Genomic DNA, 27148 nt, shown 5'->3' with positions numbered 1-27148 from the left:
TCGCCCCGATTAACACTTAAACATGTATTACAAATAAGTCAACTTTACATACACGTATGCAATATAAAGTATATTATTATTCTCAAAAGGATTAGTTTAGATGATTCTTATGCTTACCTTAGTTAAGAACAGGATTGTTTTTAAGGTATGAATAATAAATATAATAAATGGATAAGTATAAAACGTATTAAACATGAAAACAATAAATATCTCATTAAACATATATATGGCACGAATCGTTGTACATGCATGTTTTACATATAAATAAATGAAGAAGTAGTTTTGATTATGATCTTGATAGAAAAAGGAATTTATTAGAAATGTGCTTCAGGTGATTGCAAACCTGCACCGTGCATGGATTAGAGATACCTTCGTGGGGTAAGTCCGCCATTGCAAGTGATTATTTCGTTTATAACTATGTACTATTTCTTGAAACTGTGTAAATTTCTGCGTAATAAACTAACAAAACATTTTTCTTTGGTCGGTATTAAAAATCGACTTTTTAAATTGTTTTTGTAGGTATTTTTTTCAATTAACTTGATGAAAATCTATACTAATATTATAAAGCTGAAGAGTTTGTTTGTTTGAACGCGCTAATCTCAGGAACAGCTAGTTCGAATTGAAGAATTCTTTTTGTGTTGAATAGACCAGTTATCGAGGAAGGATTTAGGTTATATAACATCACGCTGCAACTACTAGGAGCGAAGAAACGATGGAAAATGTGAAAATAAGGGGAAAATTATTTATCCTTAAGGGCTTCAATGATGCCCAAAATAACTATTTCACGCGGACAAAGTCGCGGGCACAGCTAGTATTTAATAAAAACCCATTTGTAGGACACAACATATAAAGTACATCAGAAAAGTCTGTAAACGGACGTGACGAAAAAAAAAAAATTCTGTACTATAAAATAGAATACGGATTTCTTTTCATTTCATCGATTAAACCATTAATTATTCAATTGTTTTTTTTTCCAAACAATGTACTCCCAGAAAATGTTTAAAATATTTGGCCCCACTGGTCACTGAATCTGTTCTCAATTTGAATGAGATCTTTTAAGCTGGCAACACTGAATCTACTCTGAAACAAGCATTATAGATGTGACATATTATATAATACTAATGTAGATATAATGTAGGATAGTAGAAGTACCAAAAAATAAAACGAAAAATCAGTCTTTTATGCGTGGAAAGAAAGAACTACAGTACATCGTTACATAAAAAATATGTGTCATTAAAATAGGTTTCAGACTGAATTTAACCACCCACCTGGGATATTTCATAGAAAATATTTTTTGTATGAAATAAAAACAAAACAACATGACTAATGATACAGAATGATCGTAATAATAATTGTCAGTTCAATAATTATTAAATAAAAAATTATTCCATTTAAACCTTTAAATAAAATTAGTTAACACAGATATTGAACTTGACAAAATCCATCGTGCAACACTAAAACGCTGGAAATTTTAAAAAAATGCCATAAAAAAACAATGATTTTTTAACATGAGAAATTAATATAACAACAAAAGTAAAAATAAGGAGAGTCCAATTTTAAAATATGTAACTAATTTTATATCCTGCCAAAAGATTCATTAGTTTTATTTAGTTAAATACAATATTTAAAAAAAATATTAATCACACATGTAAGTCTTTTTTAATAAAATAGATAATATTACAAGGACTGCAAATTTTGTAGAAAACAACCTTTATGCTTAAGTGCAATAATGATAATAACTAGGTTAACACTTGCTTAAACATTAAACAAATGTAAAATGCAAACATTTCACATGTGAATTATTGCCATACAATTTGTATTATCTTATGCACAATAACGAATCTAATGTGACCTTTAATCATAATTACACAGTGACCTTTGGCAACATTAAATACAAGCCTTTGCCTGTATCTCTGCACATTAAAAAAATACGCCTTTGCTTGAACTTGGAGTAATTATTAAAAAAAAAGCGATAGCAGTCCACCGGTCTAGCTTTGCGTAACAGACAGATAAGACTTTCGCATTTATAATATATGTAGGTATGTATGCGTAAGACTATTTGCCGACATGAAAACGGTAAAAATAAATACACATACCACTGAAAAATCTACTATTCTATGTACACACATTAAATATTTAACTGTCTAGCTGACTAACACTGGGTTTTCTAAAACGCCGGAGCAACGGTTAACTACATATAATACATACAGTTTATTTAAACAGTGCAGTTTGTCACAAATCTGTCAGTCGTCAAACTACATCCGATTATCCTATAACAAAAAAAAAATTACCTAATTGTATGTATAAATTAAAAAAAAAACATAAAAAGAAAAATTGTCTGGTTGATTTCAGAGTGACGCCGCCGAGACCGTTGACAACGAAAGTAAAATCGTTCTGGCCTTTTTACCGTTTCAGTTCTGATTTTCTAGCGTAAACATTTTACTTCAACAACATCAACAATTTGTTTCGATCTACTAAACTATTAACCCGATGTCAAAAATAGTTAAAAAAAGTGTAACGATCGAAGTTCAAATGCGTTCCAGCTCAAATTTATTAGCAGGTTTGGGGAGCAATTTGACCTGCGAACTGTTTTTAAACGAGTTATTACAGTCCTTATTTTTTATGGCGCGAAAATATTTGAACCTATCAGCCTATCAGAGCGCACCATTTGAAATCGCGAACTGAACCGTCCGCATGAGCGCAGTTTTTGGATTTTTAGTTTAATGTACTTGTAATAAGGTCGTTTTTGTATTGTGTTATTATTCGGTTTTATTCGGCGGCAGGCTGCGGTAATTTGCGCAGTCGAATATTTCTATAGGTGTAAGTGGCAGTTTTACGAACGACGCGTTTGAACTTCTTTACTATGAACGCGACACGACAACTAAGTATCAAGTATTTGCGCACGCGTCTGAACAGCGCGGTTCAAACGCCATGACTCAACGAGCCGTTATTAACGGGGAATTCCAATTGTCATTGTTTACTTTCTTATGCATCGCGTTCGTGAGACGCGTGGGAAGAAATCGTCTCTTGCCAAAATCGTATCGGAATTCCTCCGATTAGCCTAAGTCACGTCGGGACCGTTGTCGAAAATATTTGTATTTATTTAATGGATCAGGTGACAGTTAGTCAGTCGGTCCGATAATAAAAGGTCCTACGCAATGTAAAACCCGTGTTTATGCCCGACAGAAATACATGTTGGAATCGTTCCAACGTATAAACCGTTTTTCAGCTTTCAAGGAAGATATACCCAAGGCGAGAACCAATAAACCTTGGCAATACAATGGCGTTCAAATTTGGAATAACTTGGAAGTGTCTGTTAAAAACTCGTTATAAAAAATAACTACTATAATTATGCTCAATAGTGACTAATCAGTATATAATAGGTACCTATACGGAAGATAAACACAATTTAGACTTTCCTCGTTGACTTTCCCTCTTGGAGGTAAATCGGGGATTACATTAATATCACAGGGTCGCTAGCCCCTAAATTCATACGTATGTCTCGTCGTCGCGGGCGTCCAATGGGAAGCACCCGTCTGGGACCAGCCCCTAGCTGGAGCGGCCGTCTGATACGCTGTCCACTTCAGTGGAAGCCCTGAAAAATAAATAACTCGTATCATTTATGGCTTCCATGAAAATAACCGCAACAACAAAAAAAAATTTTTTTATTATTTCTGTTGGAATAATGTAAACAACGCCCATGCCTGTACAAGTCTATTTTATCTGTGGCCCGGTTGTGGCGCCACCCGTCAACTTTTTTCTCTTACGCTGCTTCCCGCCAACTGTATAGCTTGACCTTTCAATAAACTGTTTTAATTTTCGTTCAGTCTTTAATGGTTTTATTTCTACAATTTCCTAAAGATAAAATCCCGATTTCGCAAAAAAATGGCCAGCAACGTGTTCAATGATTAAGTCATATCGCTACCTGCTTACTTGATTGACATAAATGAACATGATACCTGGGTGTGGGCTAGCTGCTCGTCGAACTACTTGAGCTGGATATCGCCTCCCGCCCCAGCTCCGCTGCCATGATGGCGAATGTCAACTCTTTGCGCGCCTTTTGGACCACCCACACCATGAGCGTTATGCCGATCAGTATCTGAAAGATATAAAAATAAAATTAACATCAAATAAGTATTGCCGTTGTACAAAGTTTTTCTTTAGTCTATGTCCTTGCTATTTTTTTTCTTGTTGTTGTTGTTGTACTTACATAAATATTGAAATTGAAAAAAAAATAATTAAAAATTAAGAACTTCCGACACTAATTTAATTCCCGTTTAAAAAGTAAGAAATAACAAAAAAAACGCAATATTAAGGTACCATCTCTGTCTCTTTTGTGCTGTTTTGTATGTTTCACTCTTATGGTGCAATAAAGAGTTTAATATATCTATCTACATTAGTATATATTAAGTAATATTTTTTAAGAAAAACGTCGCGTTTTATAACCGCTCATATTTTCTTATTACCTTCGATTTTTATAATTATAACATGCCTACCTATCGCTTTTCAATACCCTTGAAATATTTGTACCCAATTCATGTATGTAAATATGTCTAGACGTTTATATGCCGTGTGGTTCCCTACACCACTCCATCTCCTTCCCATGAATGTCTTAAAGGCGGCTAAGGGATAGACTTATAAACTTGGGATTATTCTTTTAGGCGACGGTCTAGCAACCTGTCACTATATAAAATCTCAATTCTATCATTAAACCAAACAGCTGAACATGGCCTATCAATATTTTCAAGACTGTCGGCTCTGTTTACAACGCAAGGGATATAGACGTCATTATATGTACGTAGGTACCTACCCGTTAACGTTCTTAAAACTAACCGAACCTTACATACGTAATAGGAAATACTTAACACACAAGTGTGAATTTCTGCGCGTCCGCACTAACCTTATCACAGTTTTATGCTCCATTTTGTAGGAGTTCAAGGGTCTGACGATGGCGACCGCTCAACACTCATATCTACATATAAATCTTACATACATACGTACATATAATCACGTCTTTATCCCTCGCGGAGTAGACAGAGCCAACAGTCTTGGAAATACTGAAAGGCCACGTTTGGCTTTTTGGCTTGATGATGATGAGAATTGAGATATATAAATTTTAAACGCATAAAAGTTACTTAAATACTATCAAATATAACATAACATATATTCATGTCTTAATCTCTTACGTGGTAGATAGAGGCAACAGACTTGAAAAGACTAATAGGCCACATTCACGTCATTCCACATCCACATGTACGTATATTCGTGTGTACGGCTTGATGACAGAATTAAGATTCAAAACCTGTAAACCTATCTCTGACAGGATGCTAGCCCGTCGCCTAAAAGAACACCAAGTTTTTGATATTAGCCTTTCCCTTCATTAGATTTTACAATCTGCACGGGCAAGTCTGTGTTCTACATTTTATTGTTATCTTTATTTATTTGACGAAATATTCGTATTGAAATAACTAGTTCTACATTAATTCATGTTTTTTAATGTAGACAATGTGCATTCGTCCATGATTTAGATTTAAGAGATCTATATTTGTATATTAACGTCCGATGAAAATGCTGCAGTGTAGTTTGTTCCGCCGCTTCTTCTACACATGCGCTTTGGAAGCGGTAGTAGTTATAATTAGATTTAAGTGATGTGACGTCAATAAGTGATACCTTGTATTCTATTTTGAAAATAAATCTATTCTATTCTATTCTACAGTATTATTTTGAAAATACTTATAAACAAATACACACAAAACTGAGTCAATAGATTCGAACTCACTTGAAATTATTACTGAATATTGGAAATATGAATGCACTTAGCAATTATGAGACCACATCATTGAACCAATAAAACCACTATCAGACAGGCGGGCCGCTAATCATAACATAAATAACTGATAAGCTGGAACACAATTTACTATGACATACTTGACACATAAAACACACAGACCTGCCCATATTGATCAACATTATGTAAGACCATTAAGTACTTAAATAAAATAAGCCTTTATATAGGATGTGCCGTGTGGTTCCCAGCACCAATAGAAAAAGAATAGGACCACTCCATTACTTTCCCACGGATGTCGTAAAAGGCGACTAACGGGCAGGCTTATAAACTTGGGATTCTTCTTTTACGCGATGGGCTAGCAACCTGTCCCTATTTGAATCTCAATTCTAACTTAAAGCTAAATAGCTGAACGTGGCCTATCAGTCTTTTCAAGACTGTTGGTCCTGTCTATCCCGCAAGGGATATAGACGTGATTATATGTATGTTTGTTTATATAGTATCCAGCTTCGTGTAAAAAAAACTGCAATTTAATATTGAAAGACGAAAATATTTGCATTTGGAATTAAAAAAAAAATATATAGGAACTAGGAAAAGGAAAACAAAAATTGTTGGAGAAAAATTCCAATGAATCACTTCTAGATACAAGAGTGAACTCCGGAAGGAACAGTTTTCCTCGAGAGCAGCCTTCTCAAACCAAAACTGACAGATGGAAAAAACCTAAGACTAGTATTATAAATGGCTTGACCACGTTAGTCTGACTTAACATCGTAATTTCTAGCACAAGTTTTCCTGCAAACAAAAGACTAGATTTCGCGCGAAGCACCACTCTCTTCAATTTCCAAGTGTCGTTAAAATTCTATTCTATTTCTGTGCCAAATTTCATAAAAATTAGTCCAGTACTTTTTGAGTTTATACGTTACAAATAAATATACAAATATTTTCTTTATATACCTTAATATATTAGTTATTTTTTCTTCGTCACGTGGGCTTGTTGTCGCTTCGATGGCGTACAAAAGGAGGGTACGCATAAATACATACTGTTTGTTTGTTTGTAAATACTTTATTGTACAAAACATTTTTTTTTGTAAGTAGTACATAAAAAGACATTAAAAAATAACAATGCACAATGGCGGACTTATCCCTATGAGGGATTTTTTATTCATACATATATTCGTTCGTTCTCGGTCAATTCGGATTTAACCGCTTTTCTAGAAACGTCTTTCCATTTTCGCCGATTTTCTGCATTCCGAATGCATTCTGTGATGGAAGACGTCGTGGATGACTTAATAAAATCGATCCGTTGGCAATATTAGTATGGATACTTATACATATATTGAAGTCGACTAAGGTATTTGCGATTATTTACGCCCCCACAGCGGCTTTTCAATTATGTGCCAGTATAAACAGGAGTAGTCTCTGCCTACCCCTCCGGGAAAGAGGCGTGATTTTTATGTATGTATAAACAGGAGTAAGCCGTGTGGATCCCGGCACCAATAGAAAAAATAAAAGGACCACTTCATACCTTTCCCATGGGTGTCGTAAAAGGCGACTAAGGAATAGGCTTATATACTTGGGACTCTGCTTTTAGGCGATAGGCTAGCAACCTAAACTATTTGAATCTGAATTCTATCATAAAGCCAAACAGCGGAACGTGGCCTATCAGTATTTTCAAGACCGTTGGCTCTGTCTTATCCGCAGGGGAAATAGACGTGATTATATGTATGTATTAACAGGAGTAAAGAGTTGTTATCTGCACCGTTCCCGCGACAAACGGGAAGAGCTAACTCTATGATGGTTTCACTAACTGCAGTTTTATTGGCGTGCAGACGCGCATCTATGAAGACATGTTCACTGAGATTTGACCTAACATTGCTACATAATATCCTCAAGGAGATTTGTAGATTATCTATATACACCAAGCTACGTGTTAGGAATGTTTAAACAAAAGCTATCTTCATAATTTTTTAAACTCACTGTGTTTGTTGAGTTATCTGGTAATCAAGATCTTATCACATAGATAATAATGACACGAAATAGCAATAAGTCATTGGAACATAATCGTTGAATAAAATAACAAACAAATTTTAAAATAAACTATTGTACACAGTACCAAAAACGAGGAAGTGAATTATTTATAATAATCATCATCGTCAACCATTTTTTTGTATTATGACGGAAGACAACGTATTATTCAATCAGAGTCATATTGGATTAGCGAAATCTAAGGTCATTTTCAACTGTCCCCATGCATAGATAATCTCGTGAGGTCTCATTATTTTTCTACTCTATCCTAAGTATGTATATGTTATTATTATCTATACTAATATTATAAAGCTGAAGAGTTTGTTTTGTTTGTTTGTTTGTTTAGACGCGCTAATCTCAGAAACTACTGAACCGATTTGAATAATTCTTTCACTGTTAGATAGTCTATTTATCGAGGAAGGCTATAGGCTACATTTTATCCCGAATTTCCTACGGGAAACGTCGACAATGCAGGTGAAAGTTGAATGAGTCGGCCATCTGCGAGCTTTCCACGCGAACGCTGCGTAAACCAACAAAGATATAGTAAAACAATGTACTAAAGATGTGAAGTACTCATTTTTTGCCACAAAAAAGTCCGCGAGAGCATATATCTATCTCTTAAGGTTTACTTACAATAACCACTTTTATGTTCATTCTTTAAGATTATTTTTTCATTATAAACATAAGTTATTTTGAAACCAATTTTCTTTAATTCAGTATTAATCCTTATCCAAATAAATATGTTTATTACTTTCGGCTTTTCATGTAGACTAAAATTGCCATTTACAGTATATAAATCAGACGAATAGGTTTTGAGATATAGTCGTTATAAGCAATTTGCAGCGAAACATTTAATACGGCGAACCAGCGTTCTTTCTAATACGCGTGACCGCCTGACCGCCAAATAAATATGATGCCCAAAATAACTATTCCACGCGGACGAAGTCGCGGGCACAGCTAGTGTATTTATATGTATTATATATAGATATATATTCTGTGAGCATTTTATTATGTTTAAACATGTATTTATCTTACTCTGCGCTGCGCCAACGCCAATCTCCTGTTTGGTTTCCTTCCACCCAAAGGTTGACTGGAAGTGATTGCATTGGAGATAAGTCCGTCTTTGTACCATCTCTACCTGTTATGTGCTGTTTTGTATGTTTTACTCCTATGGTGCAATAAAGAGTTTTATCTATCTATCTGGATAGGCTTATAAACATATGTACAACAGAAACAAGATGAAAGTAGAGTTAACGCAGTTGAAATGACAGCATTAAGAAGTATGTCATCGAATTAGAAATATCGATGTAGGAGAAATGTGTAGAGTGAAAGAGGATGTGGTGACCAAAATTGAAAAGTATGTTGAGATGGTTTGGACATGTCGAGAGAATGCATCAGGACAGACTAACGAAAGGAATTTATAAGGCAGATCTAACTGTAAAAGTGGGACAGTGCCGGCCTCGTCCAATTTTCGAGGACCAAATTTCGAATGTCTTGAAAAAGTGACATGTTAGGAGTTATGAGTAATGAGTGTTGAAGGAAGCGGGAAAGGTCTGTAAGGATCGTAGCAAGTATAAATCCATAGACTTTGCCTACCCCAATGGGAGGCAGGTGTGATGGTATGTATGTATTGTATATATGTATATACCCAAGTCTCGCAACTCATTCTTTTTACCGTAAAAAGTTGTGATATCCATGTGATACCAAGTCGGTTAATCTATTTAGTCTCTGCTTAAAGGACCTCTGTCTTAAGTTATTATCATGCCAATATTAAAAATATTTTGCGTTTTAAACAAATAGATCGACTTGGCTTAGATCATATTATTATTATATCGTTTTCACTTATCGTTCATAATGTCAGATACGTCGGGTGAATGAAAAATTAATGGCCATAAACACCGTCAAACAATAGGGTTTACAATGCCCTGGGGATAAACAAGGGTAGCCAACGTTGCTAACAGTTTAACGCACGATAAGACATAATATATTCATAGTATATACGAGTATCTAGTTGGCTTTATCTAACGTAACAAAAAACAATTAGAAATTAATTGTTATAATAAAGTGTGTGTGTGTGTGTGTGTAATTTAATCCCTTCACTAGGTGATCCGAAGACTTTTTTGTTTTAAGAAAATAGCTGAATACATGCTGAGGCCTGTGCCCTGTACTTCATGCGGCTGAGATGATGATTTCAAAGGATTTTTTTTGGCATTTTTTACGTACGAAATTTTCTAGTTTCCTTAAAATTTGCGAGAAGAAAAGTAGCATATATCCTTATTCTTGCTCTAATTACGCAAAAGCTAGGTGTTCTTCTTATTCCCGAACAGTTTCAGAGGTCGTATTCTGCTGTCTATACTACGTTCTAGATTACAGATTTTTTTTACGCCGAATTTGTTTCTACCCCGCAAGGGATTAAGACGGTATTATATGTACATATGTATATTGTTCATTTTTGACTGCAGAGGAATGATTTTCATATATTTTTACATATATATATATATATTTAATTATACGTATTTATAACATTAGGCAGTTGTGAAGCAATTTTAATAACAATAACACAACTAACTATTAACAAATACTCACTTGAAACGCGAAGACAATGTACCCAGTGACGTGGGAGTTGTCCAGCACTTCGTGGATGGATCTGAGGGTGGATCCGAGGTATACATTGATGACCTGAGCTGGCAGGAGCCCTATCAGGGTCGCTATGTGGTACCCGCAGCCTTGGACATCGCTCACCTGCAAAGAAATGGTTAAAAAGTTAGATCGTGGCAAGTGGAAAGGTGTAGTACCTACACTTGTCTGCCTACCACTCCGGGAAAGAGGATGTATGTAAAAGGTTAGCAGTAAAAACCATTATAACGACGACTACATTAAATAATTGAGACTTTTATACGAGTAATGCGTCACGTAGATGATTCACTGTATTGACTATTTAAAAAAATATATATGTATTTCCAGGGGACATATGTTAGTAAAATACTAATCTCAAAACATTATATCAATATTTTGATTCGACAGAAAAAAAACAACAGAAAAATACTTAAAACTTTTTAAAAAGCTTTTTTTTTTGCTTATACAAAGCATACATTTTGTTTGCATTAATTTATGTATCAAACAATTATAACTAACGTAAGTAAACGATATGCACTAGGATTTATTGCAATTTAAGTGTGCAATAAAGATTTTAATCAATTGGTTGGTGTATCTCACACTGAGCCCCTACATATATAACAATAATTCTACTTGCCACTTATAAACGCGAAAATTTCTAAGAAAATCACAACAGCGACAATATTACAACGGAAGAGTTTAAATTTAGAAAAACCTCATTAGCTGAAACAATTGGTGCGTGATATGAAGCAGTAAGGCGATAAGTCGAGCGGTAAAAAAACTAATCGGCACATTTAACTACTCCGAGGGCTTGTTCAAGTCACGGCATTGTTCGTGAGAGACTTATATTTTTTATTTGAGGTCGCCCGCGACTTTGTTCGCATCCGCATGGAAACCCTATCAATCCCGCGGGAACTCCGGCATAAAAAGTAGCCTATATGTTATTATGGGTCTTCAGCTACCTACATACCAAATTTCATCGTAATCGGTTCAGTAGTTTTTGCGTGAAAGTGTAACAAACATCCATACCGACATCCTGACATACTCACAAACTTTCGCATTTATAATATTAGCAGGATACTTTATAGCTACCCACAGTTTTTTTTTTAATCTTTATTTAGATAAAGGACTTTTGTCTTAAAGACATGTCAGTCCCATTGTAATAGATCTTAAATTTAACACAAGATACAATCGTAAATTACATTACATACAGGTTTGATACCTGTGTGGATTATTATCAAAAGTCCAATAACCCACACAAGCACAAGGAAGCATCAGAAGCAGGTTTGCTCAGAATACATTGTATGCTACCTACATCAAGCCTATTAATCTTAAATTTATCTACAAAAATCTTCCTTGCAGTTTGGTTCTTTTCACATTCCATCAAGAGATGAAATATGTCCTCCACAATACCACAATTCTCACAATTAGGCGAGTTGGTTTTTTTAATTAAATAAGTAAATTTTCTTGATGGGATATGACCAGATCTTACTCTAATATTAATTTGACTATCCTTCTAGGTAAATTACTTTTTATGAACCATGGTATACAAGAAGGCTCACTCTGTATAGTTTTGTACCATATGCCTTTTGTTTTTGACCGTTCATTAAAGTGTTCTTTCCACCGCTCTTGACACACTAATTTAAATTCTCCTAGATATTCCGAATAGCATGGATGGATATTATATTCTGTTCCGTCTGAAAGAGCAGCATTTGCAAGTCGCTCGCGTGTTTTAGCGCCAACTGCCAAAAGTGACGATTTTAACGCCATCTATGTCATACAGGCCTAAACGAACGTACTAATCTTGATCAAATTAAGGACGTTCTAGCAAAGGTCCCGAAACCAGAGAGCAGAGATCGTTGCCTACCCCTCCGGGAAAAAAGGCGTGATTTTATGTATGTATGTCATAAAGGCTCTGTTTACCATGTGTGGGATTAAGACGTGATATGTTTATAATTTTTGCATTTTAAGAGTCACTCACTCCCTCTTGGTGTTAAAATTTCCACGCAAAATTTTATCTCTACGAGTATTGTTTGTGAATGAACAAAGAACGAGTAGGTATTGAATGTGAATGAACGAAGATAAAAAAACATTTGTCAGCCGCAAAAACGTGGGAAGAAACGTCGCGACAATTCGTTGACCGTACTTTTGATGCAGCGTAAGGTCATTCACTCACTGACATAATACATCTATACACCCTGCGAGGTAGACAAAACCAACAGTCGCGAAAGACTTATAGGCCACGTTCAGCTAATGATCGAATTGAGAGTTCAGCCTAATGATAGAATTGAGATTCAAATAGTGAAATGTTGCTAGCCCATCGCCTAAAAGAAAAAGTTTATAAGCCTACTTAGTCGCCCTTAGTCACCCTTAGTCGCCTCTTACGACATCCATGGGAAAGAGATGGAATGGTCCTTTTCTTTTTTCTAATGGTGCCCTCCAGCACACGGCACTGACATAAATAATTTAATACGAAATTAAAAAAAAAAACAGAAACATAAAAACAGTCGGTAGATATAAGGGATGTGGTTTTAGTTGCAGAATGATTTTCCAGGAACTCCCAAATAGCTCGTTCTATATTTTTAATTCTGGAACAAACAAACCATAAACATGCCGCCCACCATAACAAAGAACTGTACTCGTACTGTAAATATTCTTGCGTGTACCTCTGAAGTATTTTTGTTATTTAGCCACGTTGCCTGACGTCCGACCTTGTAAGAGTTGTAATAAAATAGCTCGTTTTATGGCCTTTGTATAATTAGCATTGCTGGTAACGCAGATTTTACACTCCACATTGAAATACTAATTAGTATAAGTTCCAATAAGTATACGAAATAGTTTGGCTATTCGTGGTACAGCTGACCGTGGCCTATCAGTCTTTTCAAGTCCGTTGGCTCTGTCTACCCCGCAAGGGATATAGACGTGACTATATGCATGTATACGTAAACGAAATACACATAGAGATGAAAAGGGAGTCGACGTACTTAGAACTAAGTATGCGGATGTCATGAAGAGACATTTTGTTGGAAAACGGAGTCCATAGTCCAAAGCTCCCTCGCTCACAAATAAGGGTTGCCAACTACAATTAGATTATCTATAAATAGAGGTGGCACCCGAAACCGCCGAGCTTGCATGACAGTTTTGAATGTGGACGCGAAAGATAGGCGGGGATCGTGGTAAGCGAAAAGATATAGTCTCTGCCTTCCCCTCTGAGAAGAAGCGTGATCTTATGTGTGTAAGTATGTAATATCAGATATCATGATAATTTTCCTATCTGCTTTGCGTCATTAGAAACCAATTGCAATGACGTAAATTGTGGTAATAATAGTTTACTTAAGTTAATTAAAATGACATTTATGAGTGCCCTTGTGTTTTATTGACATTTGTACATAAGAATATACCTATTGCAATTATTAGAACTATAATAGAATTGAGTATGGGCATAAAGGATAAGTGGTTTGTAACCCCTGTCGGAGAAATGAGGTGCGGGGCAACTGGATATCGGCTACCACTGCTTATTGGCACAGAGGTTGTGGAGAGAGTCCACAAGTTCACCTACCTCGGTAGCGTAGTGTCGGAAACTGGAGGGACCGAAGAGGACATCACTTCGAGAATCGCCAAGGCAAGAGCAACCTTCGCACAGCTCCGTCCTGTATGGCAATCACGGAAACTGACTAGGAGAGTTAAGCTCAAAATATTCCGGTCCAATGTGAAAACCGTTTTGCTGTATGGGTGTGAGACGTGGAAGGTCACTAAAGACATCTCGCATCGTCTCCAAGTCGTCATTAACCGCTGTCTTCGCCGTATTCTCGGTGTTTACTGGCCTGAGAAAATCTCCAACGTAGACCTGTGGGAACGCTGCGGTGAGACTCCGATCGACCAGCAGATCAAACGCCGCAAATGGAACTGGATCGGCCACACGCTCCGAAGGGACCCCGAACACATACCGAGGCAAGCCCTAGACTGGAATCCCCAAGGAAAGCGTAAACGTGGCCGCCCTAAACAGACCTGGCGGCGGACAATCATCGCAGAGGTGAAGAATATAGGGAAGACTTGGAGCGAAATAAAACGCAAAGCTAAAGACCGCGCGGGATGGCGACGCACTGTGGATGCCCTCTGCCCCAGCTAGGGGACATAGGACCTTAATGCAATAATGCAACCCCTGTCGGACGTCGCCGACGCTAGCGCCATCTAGCCATCAGTCAGTCAGTCAGTCAGCCAGGCCAGCCAGCCAATTGTGAGCCACTTCATCTCTTCCCGACACGGGGCTTTCACAAATCCCTGCATCCGCTGCAAGCTCATGGTTGATTTTGCTATTGTGATTGAATAATGAACAGAAACTCTGTCCAATTTAATTTTGAAATAAATAAAGTGCCACTTGTTTTGTTTTAATTTCCCGCTTAACGCTTAAAACTATCGCTGTCCCGTTTCACGTTTTATAATAAAAAGCGACACAGCGATAGTTCCTCGTCACGCGTGCCAATCTATGGGGGCTGGATACTGGTGCTGTGAGCCCAGAGAGCTGACATTAACACTTGTTAAAGAAAATAAAATCTTTAAAGCGTGACACCAAAGGAATTAAAATAATGTTCACAAAAACCGGCCCCCAACCAAGAGATAGACCGCAGTGGACAGAAATATAACATACATATAATCACGTCTATAACCCCTGCGGGGTAGGCAGAGCCAACCGTCTTGAGCAGACTGATAGGCCACGTTCAGCTATTTGGCTTTAAGATAGAATTGAGATTCGAATAGTGACAGGTTGCTAGCCCATCGCCTAAAAAAGAATCTCAAGTTTTTAAACCTATCAATTAGTCGCCTTTTAAGACATCCATGGGAAAGAGATGGAGTGGTCCTATTCTTTTTTGTATTGGCGCCGGGAACCACACGGCAGGAATATTACCCGGGGAAATATCTTTTATCTCATCACCTCTTACCGCTAACATGCTAATATTTCAGAGAGGACTGCAGTGTGCACCTTTTGACCTGGATTCTGGATGAGTTTCCACATGAAGCGACACCTGTCTGACCTCCGAAATGTTTGCAGAGGAACCTAATCCGTATTGGAACGTGTTAAAAGTTACAATGGATGAAAGTGCCTTTTTCCTTATATGAGTAAACACCATCCTGTCACAATCTTAAACTTGACCTTAACCATGGGTAGGCAATAAAGTACGTATGTACTTAACATCGTAATATTAAGTGCAAACATACCGGCGGTATGCAAACAAGACAAATGTTTGCAAACTATGCTAATATCTCGCTCACGAGTACTAGGTGGAAATTATTACGAATTGGAGGCAGAAGTTTGCATAAAACTTTTTTTATACATTAACATTGTTTTTGTAGTTATAAACTTTTAACCGCTGAAAAAGTTCTTTTCTCGAAATGAATCTTTCTGGTAAAGCGAGAAATTGTTTAAAAATAGTTAAAAACCTCAGATAATAATACATAATAATAAGAGATACATAATAAGTATAATTATTGTGTTTTTTATAAGTGATTAAAGTAAATGTAACATTATACGAGCAAAAAATTAAATCGAACAATATATTTTGTCAATTTACCAATCAACCTTTACATGAGATTTTAAACCTAAAACGATTACCGACGTTTTTTACAATAAAAAAATTACTAATATCTGAATTCGTCTCTGCTTATAATTACACAGCGTAAACATAATGTCGAATGTAAACTTTCAGAAATATATCGAGCGGACAACGTATGGAAAATTCCAGATCCATAAATATTTAATTTTAGTTTCAGTTTGAAGTTTGTACTACACAAATAGATCGATTCTATTGAAGATAAAAATTGTCATGGCGGTAACATTACGAAACTTGGAAATTTACCTACTTTCCGTGAATGACGTATACAGCGGACTAAGGTCGTTGTATAATGTCAAAGATCCTAAACAATAATAGTTTTTCCTCGTCCAGTCCGTCCAGTGAGAAGTTTTGTACATACATATAGTCACGTCTATATCCCTTACGGGGTAGACAGAGCCAATAATCCCGAAAAGACTGAATGGACACGTTCAGCTGCTCGGCTTAATGATGGAATTGAGATCCAAATAGCGACAGGTTGCTAGCCCATCGCCTAAAAAAAGAATCACAAGTATGTAAGCATCCATGGGAAAGAAATGGAGTGGTCCTATTCTTTTTTTTATTTGTGCCGGGAACCACACGGCAAAATGTAATTTAATGTCAAATATCCTTAAAAATAATAGTATTTCCTCATACCGTCCGTCTAGTGAGAAGTTTTCGGTAAACCGTTTAATCATCCAAAAGATCTGTGAAAGGTCGGTGTCTTTGTATCAAGTACGTAATTACTGTTTTATTCTGGAGCACACACACTCTTAACTTGACATTTCACCAGAACGACCAATTGATCAAGATACGTGGGCCTACATTCCTCTTCTAATGTCCCAAATAGACTCGCCATGTGTATTTGTATTTGTGACCAACCAACATAATTATTTTCTACATGACGAGACTATAGGGGTCTAATTTTTACGCAAAATTGCTACGTAACCTTCAAAATGTAGTACATGGTAGGCTGGGCACTGACTTTTAGTCTTCACGGCATGTTGCTTGTTATGTTTATTTTCTCGTTAGATTTGTATGGAAATGACCTATTTCAGAAACTAGATCTTCTAGAATCTGGTATCGTCGTCTGGCGCCGTCCCGTCCGTCGCCGCGTCTCTCCAGTAAACACTAGTTACTCGTATATATGCTGGTCTAGTCTACACTGGCGATAGCTTCCATGTGATTTCAACCCATTGCGAAAACGAAGGTTCTTGATAATAGAAAAAGAAGCAACTGGCATACACTATGATTATTATTTCCATTGTACCTTTGCATTCTATCACTAAGCCAAACAGCTGAACGTGGCCTATCAGTCTTTTCAAGACTGGTGGCTCTGTCTACCCCGCTAGGGATATAGACGTGATCATATGTATGTATGTATTGTACCTTTACATCACGTTTGCAAAACTTTGGAAATCATGGAATGAAATATAGTTATGATATTGATTATACCTAATTTTTTACGGCAAATTTTTTACGGCCTGCCTAATACAATTTCCCCTTAGTAATAGATTAATTAATAACTGTAGATTCATTAATAACCCATGTGTATTTATGCAAGCGACCGTGACGCCGTGAAAGTGACTAAGTGTGTGTTTACCACTGTCCTAGATACGAACAGACAGACAATGGCATACGACGAGTTCATGTCCTGATACTTGACAAATAGTAAAGGTGTTATTTTTGCAAGAAATTAATGAACGGAACAGTTAGTGAAAAAGGTAGTTATTGTTCTGCCACTATTGCTATAAATAACAAAATTTAGGAAACATGCTCGTGGTGCGTGGTGCGATCACTGAGCCTTTCACGCTTACCCTCCAAATTGAAAAAATGAACAATCTCGTATCTTTTAATATTTTCAGATAGCAGTCACATTTAAACTAGTCGTTTCTGGCCATTGAGTGTGACTTCTGTTTGAAGTTCATCATTGTGAATGTAAAAGCAAAATTAATGTGCTTAGTTTTTAAATTATATTAGACCACTAATATGAGGTGGAGGGCTGATAACCTGAGATACAGGAACCATCCTAGTTCAGGTATCAGCCAACCATAATCTATTTGTACCTTTGTTTTCTGCATTGCAATTTATGTATATTGTTTTTTGGTGAGAAATAAAAAAAACATTTATTATCATTTATTTATTAAACTGTTACATGGGTCTTTCGACACTGTATTAGTGCCTTGAAGTAAATAAAAACAAGTTTATAGTCAATTCCATAAAGAAATATTTCAGAATAACAAAAAATGGCCTAGGAATTTTTTGTAATCTAGACCACATTCAGCGATTGAAAAATAATAATAAAAAAAAAGGTGAACAGCAAAATTCATAAGAAAAAGATCACTTACCCTTTGTGAATATTGTGAAAGTAAATGTGTCTACCAGTTAGTAATGTTATGTAATTTTGTGATTTGTACAAATATATTTTTGCAGATTTGACACAACTCGACCGCGGGAAAACTAATATCTAGAGGGGGAATTACCACTTTTCATTCTAGAATTGCCCACATGTTTTCCTGGTGGAATTACCCGAAATGCGCAAGCTCACGGTTAAAGCAAAACCTTTAGGTACCCCTGAAAGAAATATTTGATAGTACCACCCAGAAATAATAGTAATATGTGTAGGTTAGGTACCGCCCTGTGGTTTCCAGAACCTCTGTATATCTTTCCCATGTTGTCGTATAAGTCGACTAAGGGACAGGCTTATAAACTTGGGATTCCTCTTGTAGCAACCTGTCACTATTTGAATCCCAATTCCATCATGAAGCTATACAGCTGAACGTGAACCTTTCAGTCATTTCAGGACTGTTGGCTCCGTCTACTCCGCAAGGGATATAGATGTGACTGTATGTTTGTCATGTAGATGTATTGCAGGTAGGTTAGTTACTGCAGGTACGCCATACCGAATAATAAAATGTCTACATATAAATTTCATTGCCTATTTATAAAATCTGACACCTTTAGATCAATCGCTATACTTCTTTAAGGAAATGTAATTCTTCTGGTTACTGTACGATCATGTATCAAAAATGTACAGACATCCATCTTGAGCGGCCCTTAAAATCGGTCAAGAACGAGAGCGCAATATAACCGGCCAAGATTTATATCTGGATTGCCTAGGCATATAAATAAAGTGCATAGACCTATAAAAGTTGCAAGAGTTGCGCAGCTAACCCACGTCATATTATGATAAAATCATACTTTGTATAGAAAAAAACCGTGAGTAAAAATGCACAATCAGGTGATTGGATGTGTAAAAATGATCCTATATGGATTTATTTCCCATGCTAATGTAGCGGGGGTCGGACTGGTGCATACATACCATACATATAATCACGTCTACATTCCTTGCGGGGTAGGCAGAGCCAGCAGTCATGAAAGACTGACAGGCCACGTTCAGCTTAATGCTGGAATTGAAATTGAAATAGTGACAGGTTGCTAGCCCATCGCCTTAAAGAAGACTCCAAAGTAAATTAGCCTGTCAGACAGGTGTCGTTTCGTGTAAAAACTTGACTTATCCATCGAGGTATCAAGCCAATCCCCACCCGAGAGGTTTATCGAGGTAGCAGGCTAATCCCGAGCTTATCTCCATAGAGGTGAGGACTCAAACGGAACTAACTCCAAGATATCTCCAAAACGCAAGTGCCGTGTCGTTCCCGGCACCAATACAAAAAAAAGAATAGAACCACTCCATTTCTTACCCATGGACGTCGTAAGAGGCGACTAAGGGATGGGCTCATAAATTTGGGATTCTTTTTTAGGCGATAAGCTAGCAACCTGTCACTATTCGAATCTCAATTCTATCATTAAGCCAAATAGCTGAACGTGGCCATTCAGTCTTTTCCAGACTGTTGGCTCTGTCTACCCCGCAAGGGATATAGACGTGACCATATGTATGTATGTATGTATCTCCAAGATAAGTAAACAAACCAACCCAGTAACGACTTATCGTTACAACTTGACGGAAGGTGGATATTAAGAAGCAGGATGGAGCAATCGTCATGTACGCATCACCCATCGGAGCGGAGTGCCCTTGAATTCCGTTTGCAGACCCATCTGAGCTGTGTGCGGACATTTTAATAGATCATCAATGTTCTTATGGCGACAAACTAATAAAGGTACTATAGAAGAAAAAAAAATCATTGGCACATGACCACGATAGGATTTGCAGGTGTAAATGAATAAATAAATATATACGGGACAAATAACACAAGATTTAGTTAGCCTCGAAGTAAGTTCGAGACTTGTGTTACGAGATACTAACTCAACGATACGAATTGAAAAAATATTTTTGCATTGAATAGCATTTATCGAGGAAGGCTTTAGGCTATATAACATTACGCTGCAACTATAAGGAGTAAAGAAATAATGGAAAATGTGAAAAAAAAAAACCGGGAAAATTATTCATCCTTGAAGGCTTCAATGATGCCCAAAATAACTATTCCACGCGGACTAAGTCGCGGGCACAGCTAGTTATGTCAATAACAACGGTTCAACATCGAAGGTTAGCCTTACAAGTATCGCATCTTCAGACGTCCAATTTGTATTGAAAGAATATGGAACAAATTGGACTCAATGACAACACATTCAGATAGGCGTATTTGACTTACATTATGTATGATAAACACCGTTCGGATACGTGGCGAATAGCAAGGTCTATCGATTGTGCATTACAAGTGGAAAGCCTCCGAAATAAAGACAAAATATTTATTTATTTTAAACTTTATTGGGCCTTAAAGGCACAATAGGTGAACTTATTTTTAATAGTCAATAAGCGAAATAATATATTTAATTTTTTTAAAATTTTGTTTTTTTTTTTAATTTTTGAATAGCATTCTTTTGGAAGAGTAAGGTTGACTGGTGTCAACCTTTAGAAAATAGCAAACAATTTAGTGTCCAGTACGTAATACGTTTATTATGCGCAGAGAAAATATGAGGCGAAGAGTAACTAGAAATAGTATTTTACCCGAATTTCAGTTCAACTACCACGTATTTTCAAGGTTTTAATGTACCGAAAGCTTTTGCACGCGTCTTCGTCTGCGTGCATTTTTCTAGGATCGTGAGTAAAACGTGTGTTTACAAGTCACTTCCATTCCGCTATTCATCATGACTTAGGGTACTCGTACCTTACAGCAAAAATTAATAACCGCACGCTATTTTTAGATATATTATGTTCTTATAGGGGCTTTCAAAAGATACGATCACATAGTAATATCTTTAATAGACGTCATACATGACGCATGTAGGAGTTTTATGGCGGGATTTTACGAGCAAGAAACCTTTTTGAGAGCGTAGAAATGAAGTCACAATGATAAAGACGGTAATATGTGCAAAATAAAAGATGGTGCCTCGTTTGATTGGATTCTAGACTCAGGTATTATTCATTCATTCATACAATCAAGTCCATATGGCTTGCGGTGTAGACAGAGCCAGCAATCTTGAAAAACTGACAGGCCACGTTCAGCTGTTAGACTTAATATTAAAATTGAGACTATCTTATCTTAGATTATGAGCCCATCGCTTAAAATAAGAATCCCAAGTTTATAATTCTATCCATTAGTCGCCCTTTTCGAAATTAATGGAAAAGCGATGGAATGGTCCTATTCTTTTTTATATTGGTGCCGGGAACCACACGGCACTTAGGTATCGATATAGAAATTGCATTACGTAACATGTAATCACGTCCTTATCTCTAACGGGCAAGACTTGGGGTTAACTTAGCTCTGCCAAGAGCCCTGACAAGAGTGTAAGGCCACATTCAGCTGTATGATAGATAGTTATATGTTAGTTTATTAACATAAGGATACATTAATGTCCGAAGCTTCGCTCCCGTGGTATTTATTTAAATGGATGCAATTAAACTCGGGATTCTTCTTTGGGGCGATGGACTAGCAAAACGGCCTGTCATTTGGAACATGGCCTTTAGTCTTTTCGAAACTGTCAGATCTGTCTACCCTGTAACTACTTAACCCCTTAATTAAGTAGAACATAAAAAGAAAAGCTAGTTTATTTGTATGTGATTAAACGATCCGCAACTAAGCAGCTCCTTATAAATTATATGTAGTTAGTTACATGAAAATTATTCCGTCAACCGTCTTCCGTGGAACAAATTTTGAATTATAAAAAACTTATCGAATATATCAATCAAGTTAGTGCGTAATCCTGATTGGGTGTTTAAGTGATAAGAGCTGATAACAAAGCCAAGGTCATAAAGTGACAGACCGATAGTAGGTACAGTTAGATACCTCGTACTAATAGTTATCGCGATTACGATAAGGGAAATAATTTTAGCAAAAAAATTGTAATTTCGTGGAATCGTTCCATACATAGACAAAGATTCCGCTAGACCAGTTGAATGTAGTATTTGCGTGTAAAGTACAAGCAAAAGGATACATACATATAATCACGTCTATATCTTGCGGGGTAGACAGAGCCGACAGTCTAAGACTAATAGGCCACGTTCAGCTGCATGGTTTAATGATAGAAATAAGATTCAAATAGTGACAGGTTGCTAGCCTGTCGCCTAAAAGACCAATCCCAGCTTTATAAGCCTATCCCTTAGTCGCCTTTTACAAAATCCATGGTAAAGAGATGGAATGGTCCTATTCTTTTTCCTATTGGTGCCGGGAACCATACGGAATGAAAGTATGGATATTTAAAAGTACTTTGGGGACTCCCGAATTAGGTAGCGTAATAAAAAAAAGTGTCACATTGTCGCGCCGCCGTAAATTATACGGCTCGTGAGTTAATTAAGGTTAATCATCATTAATTAATATCATAATGGCCGATTTGTTAGCGCGTGGCGTTGCGGGAATCGGGGATTGAGCAATTTTGATTGGAACTATATGTATAAATTGCCTTTGAATTGTTGACAAACTTCAAAGAGAAATGTAGAAAAGTGCACTCCAGTCACCGTAATAACGCACGCGCGACGCTATTTCTATCGCTGTCCCGTTTCACGCCATAATGCAAAACGAAAGAACGTCATAATGAAAAAAACAATACTTTTTTTCAAACAGCGTCAAGCGTGCCATACCATGGGGTCAGGCTCCGAAGCGTAATCGTGGCCCAAGGGTGCAACTTGGAACATACGAATTTAGAAAGAAAGAGAGATTAATTCAAATGTAGCACCGGCTCATTACAAAAAAATACCTTAGGGGAGACAACGGGAATAAGGACTTACATCTGATAACTTTATAGGCAGCAAGGAGTCAGGCGGCACGAAGATACATAGATCCTTAAATAAAGTGTTATCTCCTATAACCATAGGTAGATCACAAATATTAAAGCAAAAGTATAGCCTGGAGATAAGAGGATTATTTATTAATGATAAGAAGTGGTTTGATTTTTTTTACAAATTACTGTTTCATAAACGTGGGCAATTGTTTCAATGAACAATGGTATGTTTGTCCTTATTGATTATTACATTTAATCAGATAAAGAATGAATGATAATTACATGACCATGAATAAATTTTACCTTATTCCTCTCCATCAGTACAAAATATTAAAACAGATTGGTTCTTAGGTTTCAGTTTTGAATAAGGATCCACATTGTATGAGACATATGTATTACACAGATGAATCCAGCCCCAAAGTTTGAAGTAAAGAAAATAAATATCTACAACACAGATTAAATTAGCCTCAAAGTAAGTTTGACACTTGTGTCATAAGAAACTAAACCAAACAATACTATACTTTATAATAAATGTCTAAGACCAATCAGAGAAAGTTCATGCCCTGGGTGGTATTCAAACTCGAGACCTCTAGTGGTGTAGGATAAGCGCACAACTACTATAGGCATACAAATATATATATATTACATTAATTTTTGTGCAAGAAGGTTATGGAGGCTCCTTTTGAAGGTACTCACATTCATGTTGGGTGCAAAAATAATATATTCTATCTTTTACCTGACATTTCTAAGCCAGTGTACGATCGCGTTCATATCTGCAGTCATAGTTTTAAAATTCTTACGGGTTAAAATAGCGTGCACTGTGGTTCCACTAGACACACACACACATGCATATTTAAAAAGAATAAATTTTCCATCAAATGAATACGGTCTTTAAAACCAATGATTACTAAGTAAAACAGTTTATTATTCTATGACATATAACATAACAAAACAGAAAGAGACGGTAATCAACGATTGCCGAACTGGGCCCGATAATTGTCGATCGAGATATCGTCGTCTCTCATTATTTGCATAAGATTTGCCTATAGAGGGAAGCCTGCGACTGCCAGACTTATGTCATTTCAATGAGGTTGAAAATTTTTCTGCACACGACCCTAACATAGGTAGTGGTTCCTTTGAAAGTTATTGACTAGCAATTTTATTACTTCGTGTGAGCAAGTGAGATCTAAGATATATTAGATAATCTCGCTTGCTCACACTCGCTTGTTCTAGTTACTAGCGTTACTTGGATTCCGAAGTTATTCAAGGATTTTTTTTGTCTATTTAAAAAAAAATAGTGTTACTGACAATTTTTAATGCTTCAAGGTGCCATTTGAACTAAGTAACTGACTGACTAACTAACTAACTGATATCTAAGAATTACAATACCCGTGTTTCAAACACGGAAATCAGCAAGAAATATTAAACAAGAGGGAGCAAAATAAAACATTCAATAATTAAAATTAGTAAATTTTATTGAAATAGTTTACCTATAGTTTTGTTTACATATTGATGATTAATAAAGCTATACATACAGCATATTGCACTAATTGTAACATCTACTTATCTCCTGTTATTAAGGTTACAGCTTAATTATTCGTTTTCATAAAGAAAAGATATTGAAGCTGTCCTTAAAATACTATCTAAGTAATTAGTAGTTTTAATATAAACTGGCAGAACCTTTCACGCACTATATGGACTCGATGCACAGGGCGGTTGTCTTGCACAAATGATATTGTTGGTATATCATCAATCGGATAAATACACCGCACAGTTGGTAACATGGTTTCTTCCAGCACTTGCACATAATGAGCAGCTGTAGCGCGTCCTGCTATCCACATCTGTTCCCCAGGTCCAGCAGCACTCATCCAGCCCCACATATTTACAGATATGCGTCCAGACTCCATATTTTTTTCTTCATACCGAGTTGCATTTCTTCGCCATAAATGAAGCCTACCGTGTTGCGATGACGTAAACGAACTTTTCGTCCGTAAATATCGCTTTTTTCCAGTCAAAATCCAAATACGGCCGAGCAAATTCTAAACGTTTTTGCCTATTTATTTCGGATAAATACGGCTTTCTTGCTGGCTGTCTGTGGTGTAGTCCCTCACGGTGCAAACTCGACGAACAGTAACCACTGATGTGTCGAACTGTTCCGCAAATATTCTGGTCGGTATGAAGCCATTATTTTCGTACTGTTCCACCATGGATCTCCGCTATGTGGCGTGTCGCTGTGTTGATTAGCGGATGACGGCCGCTGCGCGGTCGACTTTTTACACTACCCTCTTCTTAATGGCGTGTTACCCAACGCTTTACCGCTTGTTGTTTATTGTGTTATTTGTGTGAATGTGTGAGTGATAGCAGCGGTGCAAGCTATAAAGTTTTGCGAACTATGACTGCAATTATGAACGCGACCGTACATACCCTTTAAAAGAAAGCTGTCACGGTTAAGTGCGAGTTGTCCTTGACGATTATCTAAGTGGCAGGTATTAAACATGGTGGTGGTAATCTAGCCCTGACCTTTCACATTTTATAGCACCTACAATTATTGTTAAGCTCGTAATACACTGTACATTTTTAAATGTCCATAGAGAGGGTGGGGTGAATTAATTTTTTGTTTGAGGGTTAAATGAATGAGACTTATTTTATTTACATCCATACAACTGTTAAATTATTTTTAATAAGATTTTTTTTTTATATAAAGAATGAAAAATCTCAAAATCTTTTTACAACTTTGATGACCTTTGACCCCCATTGTATATTTTCAGAAGTAACACAGGCTTACTTTTATTACTGGAAACCATGGGAGTCACTGCTGTCCCAATAAGATCCTGTCTAGGGCATAGTGTGGGGTCAATGACCATAATATATGTGTCAGTCATAGTGTTTTACCACTTTCACACACAAAAATTCACAGTGTGAAAGGAACTTTATATTATAAATTATGAAGCTTATGTAATTATTGTTTTGTCATAAAATAAAATACAAATCAATGATATATTTATTTTACTTAACAAATAAATTAAATAAGAATTGTTTTTAAAAAGTTTGACTTACTGCAAATATTGTGTTCTGCAATCCAAAGGGTATTGGCGTCAGTCTTGCAAAAAATACGATTTTGAAAGCCTGAGGGCCTGAGATCACTTTAAGCAGCGCCCGAGCTGTCTCGTTGTCCAGGAACCGCTCCAGCGGTAGGTAGCTACGCATAGCCCTCAGCGTGTAATGTGCCACCGCTACACCAAAGTTCGCACTCACTATCACAGTCCCCAAACCTTTCAGGATACCAAATAAATATCCACTCGTTATTATCAACACTAAATATCCAATCGCTATCGGAAAACTAACAATCAAAAACAACCCCAAACACAACAGGAGTACTACCCAGGCGTCCTGGCTATTCACCCAAGTTAAAATCTTTTTCAAATATTCCTTGAAGAAATACAACACCAGAACCAAACACGTTAGCATTAAAACGGAAATCACTATGTTGAATAAATAACTGTAAGTCGTCCTATTGTTAATTTTAGCCCATAAACTTTTCTTTCTAACCACGATGGGCTCAGGGCGACATTCTTCAATGTCCACAATTTCCATTTCTTTTTTTTATCAATAACAATGTTTATTTATTGAAAGTTATTTTCGTTTTTTAAGTGACACTTTCCCCATGACCTAAAGCATTTATAAAAACATTTTGTGTTTCACACGTATAGCAGTAATTATTAATTCTAACAAAATAAACTAATGTTCACTGAAAAAAATCCCTGACTGAAGATTTTTATTCTGTACAAGTAGGTAAAACCGCGACCGTCGTGTAGTTTGACTTTACGAATGACGTTGACACATATTGACATTTTAGTGATGTGCTGAATGATAGGTGGAGGAAAGTGGAGTAAAACATTTCGATTGGACCCGAGATTTAACATATAATCGAATCATCGAAATAAGTCAATCATAGAGT

General features: G+C 36.5%; 1 protein-coding gene across 1 annotated transcript; it reads right to left on the bottom strand.

Moving 5' to 3' along the window:
- Window positions 1-1159: 1159 nt before the first annotated feature.
- Window positions 1160-27004, bottom strand: LOC106133415 (transmembrane protein 64). The gene is made up of 4 exons (XM_013333134.2): window positions 26248-27004; window positions 10397-10552; window positions 3960-4099; window positions 1160-3595 (listed from the first exon to the last, which is right to left on the bottom strand). Exons 1-3 carry the CDS (start codon window positions 26782-26784, stop codon window positions 3971-3973), a joined length of 822 nt encoding a protein of 273 aa, XP_013188588.2. The 5' UTR covers window positions 26785-27004; the 3' UTR covers window positions 1160-3595; window positions 3960-3970.
- Between the last annotated feature and the right edge of the window lie 144 nt (window positions 27005-27148).

This window comes from Amyelois transitella, chromosome 11 (genome assembly GCF_032362555.1).
Source record: "Amyelois transitella isolate CPQ chromosome 11, ilAmyTran1.1, whole genome shotgun sequence".
NCBI classification, from domain to species: domain Eukaryota; kingdom Metazoa; phylum Arthropoda; class Insecta; order Lepidoptera; family Pyralidae; genus Amyelois; species Amyelois transitella.
Note: the sequence above shows the minus strand (reverse complement) of the source record. Positions and strands in the feature narration are given on the sequence as shown.

What these genes read in the sequence shown, in the direction of transcription:
- LOC106133415 (XM_013333134.2), bottom strand. Translation starts at nt 26,784, where the DNA reads ATGGAAATTGTGGACATTGAAGAATGTCGCCCTGAGCCCATCGTGGTT. An exon ending in TGCAGAACACAATATTTGCA is followed by an intron (nt 10,553 to 26,247) that starts GTAAGTCAAACT and finishes ATTTCTTTGCAG; the next exon opens with GTGAGCGATGTCCAAGGCTG. An exon ending in ACATTGTCTTCGCGTTTCAA is followed by an intron (nt 4,100 to 10,396) that starts GTGAGTATTTGT and finishes TATATCTTTCAG; the next exon opens with ATACTGATCGGCATAACGCT.